The sequence below is a fragment of the Chiloscyllium plagiosum genome, unplaced genomic scaffold (genome assembly GCF_037043375.1).
Source record: "Chiloscyllium plagiosum isolate Xiang-an unplaced genomic scaffold, Cpla_swu_hap1 HiC_scaffold_7, whole genome shotgun sequence".
Classification (NCBI taxonomy): Eukaryota; Metazoa; Chordata; class Chondrichthyes; order Orectolobiformes; family Hemiscylliidae; genus Chiloscyllium; species Chiloscyllium plagiosum.
The window spans coordinates 73,722,159-73,742,415 of record NW_028270145.1 but is presented as its reverse complement, the minus strand read 5'-3'; the positions used below and the strand labels follow the sequence as shown (position 1 = coordinate 73,742,415).

General features: G+C 39.5%; 1 protein-coding gene across 1 annotated transcript in view; it reads right to left on the bottom strand.

The window, feature by feature from the left end:
• The window catches only part of LOC122551681 (secretin receptor), a 62,538-nt gene extending 43,123 nt beyond the window's left edge, over positions 1 to 19,415 (bottom strand). The window contains exons 1-2 of the mRNA XM_043693991.2: positions 18,865 to 19,415; positions 17,953 to 18,070 (exon numbers count right to left, since the gene is read on the bottom strand). Of these exons, the coding sequence (XP_043549926.2) occupies positions 17,953 to 18,070; positions 18,865 to 18,981 (235 nt within the window). The 5' untranslated portion in view covers positions 18,982 to 19,415. The remainder of the gene's footprint in view (positions 1 to 17,952; positions 18,071 to 18,864) is intronic.
• Between the last annotated feature and the right edge of the window lie 842 nt (positions 19,416 to 20,257).

Here is a 20,257-nt window from a genome sequence, read left to right as displayed (position 1 = left end):
CTTCAATCCATTTACATGTGCTTCAATTCTATGGGGTTTTCATTATTGATTTGGCACTTAAAATCAACAATGAATACCAGAATTACAAAATAAATTTAGCAAAATAATTTTCTAGTTCTTAAAGTCCCATTTTTCACTCCATGGGAACTTTTCTTAACCTCTGTTCAGTTTTGAGTCTTTATTATAAAATGTACCACTGCAATCATTTTTACAGTGCTTTTTGTAATTTCTCTTGATTCTACAATCATATAAAACACTTCATGACATTTATTTTCTTTTCTCTTTCCATGATATATGAACTTACTCAAAGTTGTTTGCTTGGTTTAGTTGGTTGCCGTTTATATTTTTGAATCAATACTTTGTGGATTTAAGCCTACCACAAGAAGACAATTTCCTTGGTCTCATGGTAAGTGTAATTCTTTCCACAAATCTCATTGAAACAAGACTATCTCATTGTTTTTGTTCAGTTTGGTTTGTACAAAATGACTGTTGCATGTATTTACCCAATCGAATCATAGTAAAAGCCATAGGGATGAGATCAGAAGCGTGTACTAATGATAAACACAATCAGAAATTCCTGGAAAAACTCAGCAGATCTGGAGAGAAAGCAGAGTTAATGTTTTGGGTTCAGTGACCCTTTTTCAGAACTCTGCTCTCTCTCTCCACAGATGTTGCCAGACCTGTTGAATTTTTCCAGCAATTTATGATTTCTGCAGTAGTTTGGTTTTTTGTAGTAATGATGTCAGGGTCACATAAGTCGGTAGAGAGACCTGGAAGAGGGCAGAAGCTTTGACCTCACGTGAAGAAATAATGTAAGTAAAGAATTAGTTGTAAGTAACGTGTTTTTGCATTAAAAAGCCATACTTTTGGGAGTCTAATCAGTTGCAACACAACTATACACGAATGATGAAAGAAATTATGAAGCCAGCAGTTGAAGACAATCTCAATATTAAGAAAAATAACCAGAGAGAAGAATTTGGAGGCTCAGCAAGACATTGGGATCATCACAGGAACAGCTTCAGTAAACTGGAAAAAGGATACAGAATCTAGACAGCAGTGAACAAAGGCCTGAAACCACACACAGTGGGATTTAGATAGTTATGATACAGGAATAGTTCTAGGATTCCAAAGAAACATGGAATCCAACCTATTACTCCCAGATATGTTCCAGGCTATTGAGGTATACTGTGGACATCATCATCAATAATATTAGAGCAAAGTGGGGCATTGATGACACTACTGCTTCATATGAGAGGGTACAATAGGCATTTGACACATTTCAATGGTAGTTGCAAATTAATTATTGAATGGTCAAAGTTTGGAAACAAACACCAGGTAAAAGCACGGAGTGATTTTTGTTTAATGACTCCATAGGCTGGCATAGAGCTGTGCTTATAAAGATTTAAAAGCAGAGTTGATTTGCAATCAGATTGTTGTCAAGGTTGCAGGGAAGGTATTATTGAACCTCTTGTAGACTGGTTATAATTTAACTCAGGAGAAAACAATTCAAATTATGAGCTAGAAACAAGTATTTTTGTTTGAGTGACAGTACTGCACAATGGAAAAAATCAAGTGAGGCATTTCAGATTGTTGGCCATAAAGGAAAAAGTGCAGAAAACCCTTAGCCCAACAAAATGGGGAAAAATGGGTCAGGCATATTTCAAAACATCTCCAGTGTGGGAAAAGCAAGCAACACAAATGTGATGAATGTCCAACAGGGGCACATAGTGCTACAACTGTGGAAAACATAGGTCATTTTAAAGAGGCCTATTATTCCACAACCTGGAGACAAAGGGAGAAGTTCTTTAAGCAATACCGCATACAAGAAGTTGAAGAACCATAAGAACAAACTGAAACTCTCTTTGGGAGAATCATTTAAATGAAAAACAAGTATTGGATTGTTAAACTAGAAATGGATGGACATTCCAAAGACAATAAATTTGATACAGGATCCCGTAATTTCAGCATGACTAAAATAAATTACATTGCAATCATCTCTATTAAATTACAAGATCCTGGAGGAGATTGATTAAAAGTTAAGGGCAAGTTCAATATAAAAGTATAAAGTAAAACTTCTCAAGTATAAAGAATGAGAAATCCTTGAATCTTTTAATGTCATTCTGAATCAGGTATGTTCTCTACTAAGTAGAAAGGCAGATTTAAAGGAAAAATAGAATCAAGAACTATGGATGCTGGAAATCTGAAACCAAAACAGAAATTGCTGGAGAAACTCGGCAGGTCTGGTAGCATCTATGGAGTGACCCTACATCAGGGACTGATGAGTTAATGTTTTATGTCTGGTCTAATAGTCCTTCAGAAGAAATGATACCAGATTTGAAAGATTAACTCTGCTTTTCTCTCAGCAGATGCTACCAGACTCGTTGAGTTTCTCCAGCATTCTCTGGGTTTGTTTCAGATTTCCAATATCCGAGGTATTTTGCTTTTATGAATTATGTATTATGGCACATGGATGATGTGCTGAGGCCGGATCAATAACATATCCATAAACATGACTAAACAATCACTCTTCAAAACTACAGAACACAGCCCTAACACTTAATGAAGAATGTGAGTTTTCCAAGCCTAAGATGAAGTTTATTGGACATTTCATTCATTGCCATAAGAATCACAGTTATTTCACAAAATACTAAACTTGATTAACTTTTTTAAGAAGGTGACAAAGATGATTGATGAGGGTAGGGCAATGGATGTTGTCTCCATGGACTTTACTCAAGCATTTGACAAGGTCCCTCATGGTAGGCTGTTCCAGAAGATTAAGTCAAATGTGTTCCATAGTGTGTTGGCTATTTGAATACAAAATTGACTTTGTCATGGAAGACAGAAGGAAGTTGTGGAGCGGTATTTTTTTGACTGGACATCTGTGACCAGTGATGTTCTGCAAGGACCAGTGCTCCGACCTCTGTTGTTTGTAACATATATAAATCGTTTGGATGAAAATGTGATTTGTAAGTTTTCAGATAAAAATTGGTGGATTTGTGGATCATGAGAAGGTTGTCAAAAGATACAGCCCAATACAGATCAGTTGGAAAATTGGGTGGAGAAATGGCAGATGGAGTTTAATCCAAGCAAGTGTGAAGTGATACATTTTGAGACGTCAAATGCAAGAGGAAAGTATAGAGCAAATGGCAGGACCCTTAAGAAATGCAGAGGATTCTTGGGGTGTAAGTCCATTGCTCCCTGAAAGTGGCAACTCAAGAGGGTAAGGGGTAAAGAAAGCATATCACATGATTAACTTCATTGGTTGGGGCACTGAGTCTAAACATCGGCAAGTCACGTTGCAGCTGTATTAGATTTTAGTTAGGCCACATTTGGAGTATTTTGTGTTCGGCTCTGGTCAGTGCACAAAAGAAAGGATATGAAGGCCTTGGAGAAGATGCGGAAGAGGTTTATCAGGATGTGTCTTGGATTGGAGTGTATTAGCTGAAATATGAGGTTGAACAATGATTGTTTTCATTAGGGTGTTGGAGACTGAGGGGCAACCTGATGAATGTATGAGAGGCATGGCTAGGGTAGATAGTCAGAGTCTTTTCCCAGGGTGGAAATGTCAAATACTAGGGGACAAAGGTTTAATGTGAGATAAGGAAAATTTAAAGGAGATGTGCAAGGCAAGTTTTGTACACAGAGGCAGGCCGGTGCCTGGAATGCACTGACCAGAGGGATGGTAGAGTCAGAGATGGTAGCAATGTTTAAGAAGCATTTAGACAGTCACATGAACAAACAGGGAATAGAGGGATATGGAACCTCTGCAGTCACAGAGGATTAGTTTAGAATGGCATCATGGTCAGCACAGGCACGGTGGACCGAATGGCCTGTTCATGTGCTGTACTGTTCTATGTCCTATAAGACATTTTCCATCACTTGGGAATGTTGGAAAAATTTCTTGGTATGATGAATCAAGTGGACAGGCTTTTACCAAAATTGTCAGAGGCCAATGAGTGCTTGAGACACCTTTTGTGACTGGATCAGCTATAGTGATGTAACTTGGGCCAGTAAAATGCTTTTGAAAAGGTGAAGAAACTCCTAAACCCTAAATAATTCATAGCAGTCCAATCCACATTTATAAAATATAATAGTGAAAGATACATTGTCTAAAGGGCTCAGAGCAATAGTATTTGTAATGAGACAACACCAGGTTTTATTCCAACAGGTTTATTTGAAAACGTGAGCTTTCGGTCTATGAAGACTATTTGGAATGTGGCGCTGACCAACTGGTGGAGGCATTCACCAACATCTTCAACCTGTCCCTCCTACAAGCCACAGTCCCCACCTGCTTCCAGAAGACCATCAGCATCCCCGTTCATAAGAAAGCACATGCAATGCGCCTTAATGACTACCGCCCAGTAGCTCTGACCTCAAAACTCATGAAGTGTTTTGAGAGGCTGGTGGTGGCCCACGTTAACTTGAGTCTCCCAACCTGCCTCGATCCCCTACAATTTGCCTACCAACATAACAGGTTCACCCCAGAATATCTGGACAACAAGGACACTTACGTCAGACTTGTACTCATTGACTACAGCTCTGCCTTCAACACTATATTCCGTACAGACTGATCACAAAACTCCACCATCTTGGTCGGATCTCCACCCTCTGCAACTGGATCCTTAGCTTTCTGACCCACAGATTGCAATTAGTGAAGATAGGTAACTGCACCCCGAGGATGCATCCTCAGCCCCTATTATACTCCCTGTACACTCATTGATGTGTTGCCAAATTCTGAATGAATGCCATCTACAAATTCGCTGACAACACCACTGTAGTACAACAGATATTTAACAATGATGAGTCAAAATACAGAAGGGAGATAAAGGGCTTGGTAACATGGTGCAGTGAGAACAATCTCTCTCTCAAAACTGACGAACTGATCATTGACTTCAGAAGGAGAGGAGAACATGCCCCCCATTTACATTAATAAAACTGAAGTTGAGAGGGTGGAGAGCATCAAGTTCCTCAGAGTGATGATAATCAACAACCTGTCCTGGATGCCCCACATAGATGCAACAGTCAAGAAGACATAACAACATCTTTTCTTTCTCAGGTGCCTCAAGAAATTTGGCAAGTACATAAGGACCCTCACCAACTTCTACAGATGCACCATTGAAAGCATACTGTCTGGGTGCATAATGACCTGGTATGGCAACTGTTCTGCTCAGGGCTGTAAGAAACTACAAAGGGTGGTGTGCACAGCCCAAACCATCATAAATCCAACCTCCCATCCATGGACTCCATTTATAAGGCTCACTGCCACGGAAACGATGACGGCATCAAAGACCCATTGCACCCAGTAATGATTTTCTGCAACCTCTTCCATCAGGCAGAAGACACAGAAACCTGAACACATGCACCAGCAGGTTCAAGAACAGCTTCTTCCTAGACATTATTAGACTGATGAATGGACTCTCTCGCCTCAAATAATGCTGATTTTCTCATGTTGATCTCGTTTAGAGCACGCCCTAAGCAACATAACCTGTATGCCTCTGTCTAAGACTTTTTGATCTATACATCTTTGCTTACTATGATCTGCCTGTACTGCTTGTAAACAAAGCTTTTCATGTACTTCAGTATGTGACAATAAATCAATCAATTAATCAATCAGAGATGTCAAGTGAAGACTAGTCTACTGTCCTTCTAGATCATTTACACAGATGGATCAGCATTGCATCATGATAGAGGGTGAAGGTTTTGCAGTCATGTGCATGCATAAAAGCTTTTTCAAGTATGTAATGGGATTGCGATTCAAGACCAACACAGACCATAAACCATTGGTCCCTGTTCTGAACAAGAAAGAGACTGTCAAGGTACCACCCAAGATACAATAGTTCAGATTACAACTCATAAGGTTTTTTTCAACCACCAAATACATGTGGGTGAATACCAAACAACAGCAGGCACGCTTTCAAGGATATCATCAAATGAAATTGTTCAAGTGGATTCCGATTTCATCAAGGAAGATGAAGCCACCAAATCCTCAATCAAGCAGAATCTGAGGGAGGCAGTGACATAATAATAATAATGTCATCGGATTAGTAATCTTGAAACTCAAGGTAATGTTCTGAAGATTTGAGGTTGAACCTCACTATGTCAGATAAAGAAGATTGGTCAAGGCATCACAAATACTAATTCTGCAAAGTCTGAGATTTTAGGAGGAAATGTATAGAATGGAAATAAAAATAAGGACAAAAACCTGAGGGAAGATGGAGACTAATTAGGATAACACCAGAGCATTTTTGTTTCATTGAATTTAAATTCTCTCATCTACCGAGGTAGCATTTAAACCTGGATCCCCAATACATTATTTGGGTCTATGGATTAGTGGTTCACTGACAATACCACTATATCATGACCTCCTCATATGGGTAGCAAGATCTAAAAGGGAAAACATCATATAAAGAGATAATGCACATAAACATCAAGATGTCAATGACAGTTCTTGCATAAAACACCATAAATTCAATCAGCATACAGTTGGGGGTAAGAAAAACTTGACCAAACCACAAAAAACACTGTCACTATACTTCAAAATAAGCATATAGATGTGGGTTGATGCACATCTGAGAGATAAGATTTTCATTTCCCTTTTTGATGCAGCTTTCACTTTGATAAATCCTTAGCTTAATAAAGGAATCTATTTCAATATTTGCTTGTTTTGAGTAAAGGTTTTATCCCTGTGAATAATGAACGTGAACGCTTGTTCAGTGAAGGTAGGTAAATTAGTTGAACAGACATCTTTAAGTAGAAGTAAGATATTATGTTGCTCTTGGCCATTGAGGCATTGTGGTTTTCCATGGAAGGACATTTTATTGACAAATCATGCATGATCTCTTTTTTAATGCTGCACACATTTTTTTCTGTCATTTCCAGAGTTAATAAATATTTTATTCCTACTCTGTTGTGTTGTTCACTTGGTTACCTAATTTCTTTTTAACCTTCTCTTTGAAACCATTCCTGGAAATAAGTAAAATTCCTACTGGATTGTACTGGATTGCAATAAAACAGGGACTTGGAAAATAAATGTTCATGAAGCATATTTAAACTGCTTTAGCTGAAAACTTTATTAAGAGGTGTTTAAGTAATAATTCAATTGTACTGTGGACATATTTTGTACTATTTCTAAAAAGAAATGTGAAGTTGAAGTTTTCTGCTTTATTGGGTGAAACCTTCTACATTGGGGAGACTGGGCGCCTCCTAGCAGAGCGCTTTAGGGAACATCTCTGGGACACCCGCACCAAACAACCACACCGCCCTGTGGTCCAACATTTCAACTCCCCCTCCCACTCTGCCGAGGACATGGAGGTCCTGGACCTCCTTCATCGCCGCTCCCTCACCACCAGACGCCTGGAGGAAGAACGCCTCATCTTCCGCCTCGGAACACTTCAACCCCAGGGCATCAATGTGGACTTCAACAGTTTCCTCATTTCCCCTCCCCCCACCTCACCCTAGTTCTAAACTTCCAGCTCAGCACTGTCCCCATGACTTGTCTGGACTTGTCCTACCTGCCTATCTCCTTTTCCACCTATCCACTCCACCCTCTCCTCCCTGACCTATCCCCTTCAGCCCCTCCCCCACTGACCTATTGTACTCTATGCTACTTTCTCCCCATCCCCATGCTCCTCTAGCTTATCTCTCCACGCTTCAGGCTCACTGCCTTTATTCCTGATGAAGGGCTTTTGCCCGAAACGTCGATTTCGCTGCTCCTTGGATGCTGCCTGAACTGCTGTGCTCTTCCAGCACCACTAATCCAGAATCTGGTTTCCAGCATCTGTAGTCATTGTTTTTACCACCATGAAAACATCATGTTCAAATCACTTTTTAGCAAGGTTCAAATTTCTGTACCGCCAAATTATTTTTTCTGTATTCTTTGTGTAACGTATCCAAGTATTTCCATGCTTTGCAAAATAATATTAATAAAAATATAAGTAATAATAAAAAAATGTATTTATAAAGTGAAGTTGACTGTGTTGATGTGCAAAAGCTAACGGGACTGATGTTTTTTACACCATTGCCACAGCTAATTTATACTGAGTTTTTAAGTAATAGTTTCATTGTTTAATCTGCATGGTTCAGTGGTTCACAAATGAATAGAAACTAATGTTGCCAGTTGTAAAACTGCGATCAATAATGTATTTCCTGTCTGCACTCAAAGACTCTATTATGTTTTCAAAGCTATTGTTTTCAGTTGTTAGTATAATCAACATAGATAAAAACGTGTTTATGAAGAACAGCATCAGGCAGGTTGCAGGCAGAATCTGCTCAAAGGTGGGGGGGTTGGTGCTGGTGAGTGCTGCTGGTATCCTGGGCAATTCTGTGGGCTACACCTTACATTCAGGGTGTAGGACCTATGGGCAGATTTATAAGTGGGGATGATTTCTGTTTTTTCCAGTCCATGGGCCTTACAGCAATTAATTGTCTGTTGGATGATTAATTATTTTGAGCTTTGACCTCCAGCTCACTAAAGAGGAAATCTCTTCTGCAAGAGCTACAGGATAGCCAGATGGATCCTGGCAACACTACCTGTAACAATGGGCACTGATGGGATTGCATTCATTCTCCAGAAACATTTTTCACTGGAGTCAGTTGTAAGATAAATTCAGGGGGTCTTGCCAGGCTAGGCTGTCAGATCCCCAGTGAGGAGTATTGGGGGTGGAAAGAGGGGAAAACGTTGGTGTGTTTACTGCTTGTACCTCCTCACCAAATGCCTGTAAAGGAGACAACCTCTCTCCCCACCCCATTTACCAGCTAAGGCTCAGGTCGTGTTTTCTACTAGGTTTCTGATCTATCACTGGCATCTGTTGTCTATGTGTCAAACAGCCACATAAGTGGCAAGTGAGACTTAGGTGACCATTAATTGGCCAATTGGCACAAGGACAGTTGGTCATAAGGGTTGTACAAAGGCTGCCCCAGCATTTGTAAAATTCAGTGGAGGCAGGGACATACAAGAAGATACTGGTAAAAATGTCCACAGCATTTTTTTTCTTAACACTTTTGAGGTTTTTTTTAATAGGTTCAGGATTAACACAATGATGATTGATGAAAACTATATTAAAGAACAAAGCAGGCAAAGCACAAAGGTAGATTTCAACATGACACATTTACCACTTCTAACCCTATATGACGTGGAGATATTATTTTTGTACTATTCATTTACTGGGTTGAATTCATTTTCTTCCACAACATTTTCTTCTTCACCTGCTTCATCTTCCTCAAGGTCTTCATCATCTTCTTTTGAGGATGTGGAGTCACATTCTTGACAGATTCAACCATAGCCAGTCTGTTTAGGAGACTTCTTCAGTGGTGGGTCGAGACAGCCAAAGTGGTAACAGAATCTACATTCATTACGTCTGACTAAATTTTTGTTATCTCCAGAGCTTTTCTCCACAGCATTTTAATGGGTTCAATGTGTGGATTTAAAAACTATCATGTTGTTCAATTTCAATGACATTTTCTCTGTCCTTCAATGAAACTGGCATCCAAATCTAAAGGTTAAAAAATCACACAACACCAGGTTATAGTCCAACAGGTTTAATTGGAAGCACACTTGCTTTCGGAGCGACGCTCCTTCATCAGGTGATTGTGGAGGGCTCGATCGTAACACAGAATTTATAGCAAAAATTTGCAGTGTGATGTAGCTGAAATTATACATTGAAGAATTGATTGTCTGACAATCAATTCTTCAATGTATAATTTCAGTTACATCACACTGCAATTTTTTGCTATAAATTCTGTGTTACGATCGAGCCCTCCACAATCACCTGATGAAGGAGTGTCGCTCCAAAATCTAGTGTGCTTCCAATTAAACCTGTTGGACTATAACCTGGTGTTGTGTGATTTTTAACTTTGTACACCCCAGTCCAACACCGGCATCTCAGAATCAAATCTAAAGGTGCAATTCATGATAGCTTCATGCATTCGTAAGAAATGACAGAGCAATGGTGCTAATGTGGTATGAATCAGAAAACTGCCAATCATAAAGCTGATAAAGGAACAGCCAAGTTTGACTTATTTGTAAAATCCTGCGAATAGAATTTCGAGTGATAAATGGCTCTACAAAGCCATTCACTGCCTGAACCAACTGAGTCACACAAATCTCAGGTTCAATCTTAGTACTGTGCCATCTTCTCTGACCTCAGCCAGTATGGTAATAATGGTGTTCAAATTGTTCTTAATGATCTGGATCAGGCAGAGAAAAACCAAACTATCTCCTAACAAATGTTAAGTCCAGGTGAAGGTGCCATTCCACAGCTGTTTGGTCCCTTTTGGAACATCATTCGAAGGGCCATTATTTTTGTAATAATTTATTTTGTGAAGTGTCACAGGAGGACAAGATGCTCAGACCACTTCAATGTTTTTTAAAAAACAACATTCATATCGCAGGTAAGGCTAACATTATTTGCTCTTCCTTAATTGTTGGCTAGGTCATTTTAGAAGTTAAAAGTCAATCACATTGCTGTGGATCTAGAGTTATTTGTAGACCAGACCAGATAGGACAGTAGATTTCCTTCCCCAAACCAGATGGATTTTTAAATAACAATGGCATTATAGTCATAAGCATTGAGCTTTAGATTCCTAATTTACTAATTGAATTTGAATCTTTTCCCTTCAGAGAATTAACTTGGGTTTCTGGATTACTAGTCCAGTGACATTACCACTTCACTACCACCTCATCTTCAGTACCAGCTGTGGCATGGTTGATAGCTTGAGTCACAAAGTTCCACCTTCAATTGCCATTCCAGAACCTGAGCACAAATATCAAGGTAACACACTGTACTGAGGGAGTACTGCGCAAAGGTGCCTTCTTTCGATGGGGGTGTTAAACTAAGACCTCACCTGTCTGCTTGGGAGAATTTAAAATATTCCATGGCAGTACTCTGGAATGAGCAGGAGAGTGATCCCTGGTATTCTGACTAAACTTTATCCCTAAATCAACATCATTAAATATGACTTTCTTTTTAATTCTTTGTTCTTTAACCCAAGATTTAAAGTGAATTGTAAAGCCCCAGTCTCCAGTCTAGTTGAGGGCAACCAACCAGGCATTGTCTCCATATCACCCTGTTGCCAATCATTTTCTGATGACTACTGCTGACAGATTTGTGGGTGTATGTTTGGAGTGAGAAGCTGGATTGGGAAAAGCTCTGATAACCTCTTTCCAAGGTTGTGGAGATGTTGCGACCTCTGATTAAACATTATCAATTCCGTTCTCCAAAAGAGTTTAGATTAAGGTATGAGCCTTGGAATTTCCTTTCAACCTCTATATTGAAATTGTTCATTGTTTCCTGCAATTATGGGTCCAACTGGATTCCATTTTGCCTTAACAGTCAGCTGTGCAATTTCACTAGTTCTTCAACTTTTGGTGGCACGATGGATTGCTGTAAGTTGAAGATATATGATAGATGCTTAGATATTTTACATTCACTGAAAATGTACTGTTCCTGAGGTCTCACACTAATTTTATGTTGATGGACTGAATGTTTTTCTCCTTCGTATGTGATATGGGGTTATTCCTAGGATAGTTAGTGGATATATGTGTATTATCAAGGTCATCTTCCACTTTACATTCAAAAACAAAAGCGTTGCCATGCAAAATTGTCAGGAACAGATCTAAGAATCCAAATATTAAGAACAGAAATATGAAAAGCTCAGTGTATCCATTTATAAAGGGCTACAATAGTTGTGAAGCCTGGAAAACTGAAATTTGTTAAGTGCCTTGTTCAAATAAGATATTATAATATTTTGCTGTATAATAACCCCAACAAATAAAACTTGGCATGCATGCCAACATTCAGAAATCATACCATCATGTTCACAAATAAATGTATGCCTAAGGTTTCTGTCAACTTTTGTAGATGTGTCAATGTGTAAGTCCTATTTGTGGATAAGACCTAATTCATGATCTGTTATTATCAATGAGGTGCAGTGTATGTAGATCAACAGAACTGGATTTAAACAAAATTGCTGGTGTTACAATGGATTAGAGGCATAAGTCCAACAAACGTTTGCTGTCTTGCTTATCCAATAAATGATTAGTGCACTGTGGCCCAGGTGATCCAAGCAGTGGCAATTACACCCCCCTTGTAATGAAGGAAGTCTCCAGGGTGGAGAGATAAATGGGGGGTGGGGGTGGGGCTAGGGAGAAGGTAGTAAAGGGTACAATAGCCTATTCAGCCTCTCCCTATAACTCAAGCCCTCCAGTGCCAGCCTCTCAAGTTTAACAACATCCTTCCTATAGAAGGGTGACCAGAATCGTATGCAGTTTTCTAAAAGTGGCCCCACCAATGTCCTGTACAGTCACCATATGATGTCCCAATGCCTACACTCAATGCTCTGACCAATGAAGGCAAGCGTGCCAAATGCCTTCTTCACCACCCTATGTACCTGCAGCAGCACTTTCAAGGAACTATGCACTGGCACCCTCAGATGTCTTGGTACAGCAACACTCCCTAGGGCCTACCATTAACTGTATAAGTCTTGACCTGATTGCTTTACCAAAATGCAACACTTCACATTTATCTAAATTAAACTCCATCTGCCACTTCTCAGCCCATTAGACCATCTGATTCAGGTCCTGTTGTACTCTGAGATAATCTTTTTCACTGTCCACTGCACCATCTATTCTGGTGTCATGTGCAAACCTATTAACCACACTTTCTATATTCAGATCCAAACCACTTATATAAATGTTGAAAATTAGTGGACCCAGCACCAAACCTTCTGGCATAATGCTGGACATATGTCTCCAATCCAAAAAGGAACTCTCTACCACCACGCTCTGACTCCTACCTTCAAGCCAATTGTGTTTCTAATTTGCTAACTCCCCCGGATCCCTTGTGACCTAACCTTACTAATCAGTCTACCATGCAGAACGATCGAATGCTTTGCTGAAGTCTGTACAGACAATGCCTACTGCTCTTTACTGCCATGTTCTGAGGTTTAAATGACCAGAAGAACAGCCAGACACTGTCACAACCGCTGTAAAAGGGTACATAGATAATGTAAGTGTAGGGTTAGTGTAACACTTAGTTAAAGGGTCTGGATGCCAGTTAGGTAGAGTGACAAGTGGATGAGTATGCCAGGTGTATACAGCACCAAGTAAGTGATGGAGTGACTAAGATCGATTGCTGGGGTTGAGGTAGAGAGTCATGACTGGGTGCATTGGGGCTGACAATGGCATGGGTAACAGGGTGGTTGTGAACTGACTGTGGCAGAGATAGGGATGTTGGAGCCAGCGGTGGTGTCACGTGCGATATCAATGCCAACAGCAGCAGTAGGAAGTGTCAGGGTCAATGGTTCAGTGGGTGGAGGAGTTGTAGTGTCAGGTCTTGGGAGGTTGGGTTGGGAGGATCTGGTAGGGAATTGGCTATCAGGGTTCGATGGATATAAGAGGTCAGGAGAATTGTAATTGGGGGCTCTGTAGTAAGTTGGAGAATCAGCTTGATAGTTACCTAGGAATTAGGCTTGGTTTTAAATTGTCTAACTTCTGCTGCATAACTATTTTTTTTGCCTGGGTAACTATTAGCTTAATGGAAGCAAAACTGTCCAGATTCACTGGTATTTAGGGTTTTTTTGCAGAGGTTTCCTGAATGCAGAGAAATGCCTTTTAGAATCTTCAATTTCCTGAACAATTCCTGATGAGTCTGCTGTATCTGGGGTGCAACAGGATCCTGGCATGCAACTCCAGTCTGCCTTGCTCCAGTGACAATCTGACAATCGCACTGTCTAGTCATATAATCTCTTCTGAAGGACACTTAGAAAAAAATCACGAGCTCAAATTTGATGCAGCTCTCTGCTGTTTTTAGCTCATTCCTTTGATTCAAAAGTTATTATATAATATTCAAAATTGAGCTGAATGCATTGACGAATATAAAATCTCGAATATATGGTTGACAACATATTCACACGAGAGAATTTTAACAAACACACAGTAAAACAGTAAGTATGCATTTTATTTTAGAAAGCAGCAAATTATTTAAAAATAAAGCTAACTGAGTGCATGAAAGGAACAAGGTTAATGTTGTGTCTTATGTTAATTGGACAAGTTCATAAAATTAACTTGTGCAATTTTTATATTTTATGAAAGTAGCCTTATTCATGAACTTAGGATATAACTACTTCTCCTCGCACCATACATCTTCTTTGTAAACAATACAAAATTGTTGTAAATGAAAATTACTGTTTTATGAGAGCAACAACTGAGTTACACATTTGGTTGTAACATTGTATATTGGCGTACAATGCTATCTATCCATGTTAAATACACACCAGTTATGACTGTATACTTGGTAAACTTTATGGTTTACCTGTTATAATCAATCAGTTTAACTGTTTTCTTTATGTGTTTTCTGCTGTCAATGCTTATTCAGGTTTTTCTGGTAAATAAGGAAATATTCAGAAACCACTAGATGGCAACAGCAACTTGTCATGATGTCTGTTCATACTTGCACAGGTTTATAAAGTTGTTTGAAATAAACATTTTATAATTGTGACTTTTGTGTGTTTTTAACTATTGCTGTGCAGCAGTGCCTGTACACGCTTAGTTTAGTGTTTTGGTAGAATGCGTCTCCCATTCCTCTCCATATTTTTCCTCCATTGATGGCTTGGACGGTGCTCTAGAGAGCTGCACATTTCATATAAATTATAATGTACCTTAGTCAAGAGATAAAAGGAAGCAGCCAAATAAAGACTGCCAACATTATTTTGCTTTCCTGATACAAAGATGCTTGCTTTCATGTTAGCGTCTTCTTGTGCATGTTGAATTTATTAACAACTTGTGAGATTATCCTTCAGGTTACTAATGCAATGCACAACTGTATAGTTTACAGTTATTATCATAGTAAACCTGCAATGGGAAATGCATTTCACATGGTGAGTATCTTTAGATAGTCAATCTTTTCATATAGCTGTGAACCATTTACAACTAAATTTTTGCAAAACTGAACATAGTAGTTGTTCCATTTCTTTTCTTGTGGTTTGTCTCAATTAAATTCATATTAAGACCAATTTTTCTTTTTATCATTTGTATAATAATTCCTCATAGACATGTTGGAATTTTGGAAAGAAGTTGAAGCTTGAATTGAGGACATGTATTATTTGAAATGCAATAGATTTCAGAGATAATTATAATAAGAATAAAAAGCATAACATGTATTTTTCTTAGAGAATATTATTGCAAGGGTGTACTGTCTAAATGTCCAAGGTACACATATGCAATACTTTGACTTGTATAAATTGGTTTTAATTGTGGATCGCTTGGGTGAATACTTTTTGAAAGCTTACACTGATGTATTAAAAACAAAAGAATATGTCTTTAGATCCATGCTTCCCAACTCCTTTCCAAAAAAAATGTAAGCATTGAATATTTCACGGCCCTTAATGAGATCTGTGAGAACCAGGTGGTGGAAGGGTGGGCTACAGATCGGTGATGGGAGTAGCAACCTTGTGAGAATGGAGGGAGGGAGACCTGTGGGCACAAGATAGAGACTTTTGAGACTTGGTGGAGGAATGACTGAGGTACATGGTGCCTGTTTGGGTAAAAGTGCATCTATTGTGACTTAGTCAGAGCTCCATGGTGGCCATTACTGTCTTGGAGTTCATGTCACAAGACTTTTATTTTGTGCCTAACACCACTCTGAGAACCCCTGTTCTAGGTTACAAGGGTTAACATTTGAAAGATTTAAAAACACTTTGCATTTAAAAAATGTTTTTCTTCTTTATTCATTCATGAGATGTGGGTGTAGAGGGAAGGCCAGCATTTAGATTAGATTCTATATAGTGTAGAAACAAGCCCCAAGTCCACACCGACCCTCTGAAGAGCAACCCACCCAGAACCATTCCCCTACATTTACCCCTGACTAATGCACCTAACACTACAGACAATTTAGTATGGCCAATTCACCTAACTCCTGTGGGAGAAAACCCACACAGACACAGGGAGAATGTGCAAACTCCACATAAACAGTTGCCTGAGGCAGGAATTGAATCCGGCCCCTGGCACTGTGAGGCAGCAGCGCTAACCACAGAGCCATCATGCTGCCCCATTATTTAGTGCACATCAATAATTGCCCTTGAAATGAGCATCTTGCTAGGCCATTTCAGGACACAGAAGTCAACCACATTACTCTGGGCTGGAATCTTAGGTCAGGTAAGAATGGCAAGTTTCCTTCCCTGAAGTATAATAGTGAGCTAGTTGGATTTGTATGGAAATTGATAATTTCATGGTCATCACTAAAGAAACTAGCTTTCAATTCTTCGGAAGGTCGGTGTGGATTTGTTGGGCTGAAGGGTCTTTTCTACACTGCAGGGATTCTATGATGCTATGACTCTAATTCCAGATTTTACATAAAAAACTGAAAGAACTGCAGAGGCTCGAAATATGAAACTAAAACAGAAATTGCTAGAAAATCTCAGCATGCCTGGCAGCAGGGTCACTGGACATAAAACATTAACTCTGATTTCTCTCCACAGATGCTGCCAAACCTGCTGAGCTTTTCCAGCAATGTTTGTTTTTGATTCAGACTTTACTCTTTGGATTAAATTTCCTCCTTAAAATTGCCCACAAGAGATTTGAATCCAGACAATTAGTTTTGGTTACTAGTCCAGGATACAACTGTCTCCCCTTTAAACATGTGCTCTGGAAGTTGCAATCAATTTTGGCAAGAGCTATTTTTGAAGCCCAATCAGAGCTTTGTTGTCAAAAAGTAACAATATCCACACAATGTGCCAGCAATATCCCACAAACATCAATGGCAGATCCACTCGGCTGAATTTCCCTTTTTCAGTTGAAGTGCTCTGTTGAGTCAGATTCATGGCTCTGGTGATGCAATGGCTCACTTTTACTTATGCAATATTTCACACTTTTATGTAATTATGTAACCCAGCTATTTGATACCATTCGTGTGCAATTGTGCAGCAAGAGGGATGGAAGTACCTACCACTTCCTGGATCTTCCCCCACGTTCATATCACTCTAGCCCGTGGAACAATTACATACCACTTCATATGCACTACAAGTCAGGAACTGTCCCTTATGCTGTGGTGCTTGACTATTATATCTGAGGACAGGACATAGAAAACAAAGCTTGCACCCTGCTTCACAGACAGGGACTTGGAGATACAGGCAGGATTTTTACTTAGCTTCAAAGTGTTGAAGAGCTGAAGTGGTGTGTGAGTTGTTTTGAGGATTGACATGATGACATGGGGAGGTTGGTGGTTTCCAGCTGCTGACAAGAGTGGATGACAGATGAAACAGGATGGCAACCATGGAGCATGCACGGACATTGTGGTGAAGAAACAGTTATATGGTGGCCAGAGCGAGGTGCTTGCATTGATTTATATGTCTAATATTTCCTGCTGGAAAAGACAAATTTTGTTGAATGTTTTCATTTGCAATTATCAGGGCAATTTACAAAACTATCAGCTTGAGGAAAATAATATTTAGACCTGCATGAAAGGAGAATGCTGATTAGTTGGCAAGTGGTCTTGGATAGGTTGAGGTATTACAGTGGAAAACGCACCAGTTAATGATGATTGGCACTTAACTGCTAGGCTTTGAGAGTCATACACTGCATTGCTCAACAATGTGCTAAGCAGAATGTTGTTTTAGCAATAATCTGTTCATGGCAAATGCAACTCATATTGCTAATGCATGGCAGTAGCATGAAACAGCTGGCTTTTCCTCCTGCTCAAATTTTTGAGGCTTTACAATTCTTGGGCAATCTGACATAGACTGGCCACTTTTCAGATCCAAAATTGATGGCCTTTGTTTTCCTGAAAGCAGTTACAGTACTAGAACCCTATGTTCTGGATATTCTGGAAGATGAATAGTGTGATTTTGAAAAATGAACAAGATTCCAGGAAGACGATTGCAAATCACAACATTGGTAAAGTGTTTCATCTAATTTTCAATATGTATGTTATATGCTCCATTCCATGTTTCCAGTCTTACCTGCTTGAAACCTTTGCTTCTCAAATATGCTTTTATCATTTGTCAACTTCTCAAAACATTTCTCTTCTTGTTTTTTGAGGATATTGGGAATTTCGCATTCTGGTGGGTTGGTTCTCACCTGTAGAAACGTAAAGATAACCTGGTATGTTATCCAAAACCTTCTCAATCAAGCTTCGTCACGTTTCGTGCAACATAAATTGATACGTTCGCCTTTTGATTTTGTTTTAAACGTTCACTTTGCGAGATTCTTACTTCTCCACATGCTTTCTATTATATTCAACCAGTGAGAATTGTGAATGAGTCGCTGGTTCACAGCCTTTTTTTTTAATAAAGTCTGAAATCTGTAACCAGGCAAATGACAAGGCATCTTCTTGTTTTGAATTTTGACACAAACTGTGTCTTAGCCAATAAATATGCAGTATCAGAATACATTGAATTAACTGCGTGTAGTGGATTCGTTATGAACGATGTACATAGAAGAGCAAAAATTAGAATACATCAGTTTAATACTGAAAAGCATGGCACGATCGCAAGGTGTTCACGGCATTACGCATCTCTCAGAGTCTTTAGTAGTGTTTAATTGTAGGGTATTCTCTCGATAACATATTTTACCATACTTAAGCCAATCTAACGCTTTTCCGGGTCACTAGCCAGTGAATTGAACAGTCTAGTTATTGACATCGGATTGGTGGTCTTTGCTCCAAATCGTCAAGTGAATAAGTTGATCAGGAACTCAACCCTTATGCTCGGCTCAACATCTTAACTGTGAAAATGTGCAAAATAGTCTTGGCATTTAAAAAAAAACAATAATCTGACCTTTTCTCCCGTATTGACTTCAAATCACGAAAATTCATTCATCTAAATCCGTGAGAAAAATGTTCACCTGAAAACAAAGTTAAACAGTTTGCTTACTGTGATGACGGAGTCGAGATACATTAGAATCAGAAAGATCTTGTTGGCGTCAACATTTCCCAGAAGTTGTGCTCCAGCCGCTCTGTGCATCATTGCATCAAATCGCATGGAGTTCATCAATCTTGCCAATTAAAATGTCAGTTTCGATGTTTGATTCGTCAGTAACTAATGTAAAGCTGACCTTTTCCATACGAGGAAAATAACTCAGTCCGAGCTCTGAGGTTTGACCATCAGCCGCAAACCCTTCCTCACACGAACATTCAGTAACATTGGTCAAAAACTTATACAGCACACGCTGGTCGCAGCTCGTTCACTTCAGGAAGAAAGTGCAAGCCCCGAGATGTGACATCCCCAGATCTCGGGAAATACGGGCTGCGCTACGATTCACGTGGTGTTTTTCGACAATTGCAAATGCTATAAAATGCTGACATCCCCGAGTCAGTGGCAAGCAGATTTAGCGCTGATGATGATCGACTTCTTGCTAAAGCTGCTAAAATGATGAAGACTCCGGCTCCTGGCAGGCTCAGTCTGATTTGCCGGATGATCCGTTGTTTTAGCCGCTGTTGTGAAGGCTAAAGGCAAGTACCAAGTGATTTTCGATTTCACATTATCCTTTACTCACTGACAATGGATGATCAGGGGAGGAGTAGGAGGAGGAACCCTGTGAGCCACAACCATCACTAGTGTTTGTGGAGAGAACACAGTTAACGTTTCGACTCCTCTGTCCTTATCGTTCGTTATGAATAGACATTATCAAATTGTCTTAATCCTTTGCAATTAGTCTCCAAGCTCAAAGGTCAAGAAAGCACAACAACGCCTTTACTTCCTCAGGGGGCTAAAGAAATTTCACATGTTCACAAGGACTCTTACTAATTTTTATAAATGCACCACAGAAAGCAGCCTATCAGAATATATCAGCGCGGTATGGCAACTGCTTTTCCCGGGACAGCAAGAAACTACAGAATTGGTCAACAAAGCCTCAGTTATGGCAAACCAGCCTTCCATCCACTGACTCCATTTAAATTTTCTGCTGCCTCTCAAAAGTAACCAACATAATCAAAGTCCCCTCCCACTCAGTTATACTCTTTTCCTCCCTCTTCCATCAGGCAGATGATAGCTTGAATAAAGGTACAAACTGATCCCAGAACAGCTTCCTCTCGGCTGTTATCAGACTTTGAAAGGACTTCTCAAGTGCTAATTCTGATCTCTCTCTCTCTCTCTGCACCTTCTCTCCAACTGTAACACTGTATTCTGCATTATGTTCTGCTACCATGACGTAAGCTATATGGTACAATCTGTCTGCATAGTGAACAAAACAACAATTTTCATTGTACCTTGGTACGTGATGATAATAAATCAGTCAATTAATACAATACGTCCATGAAGCTCCACT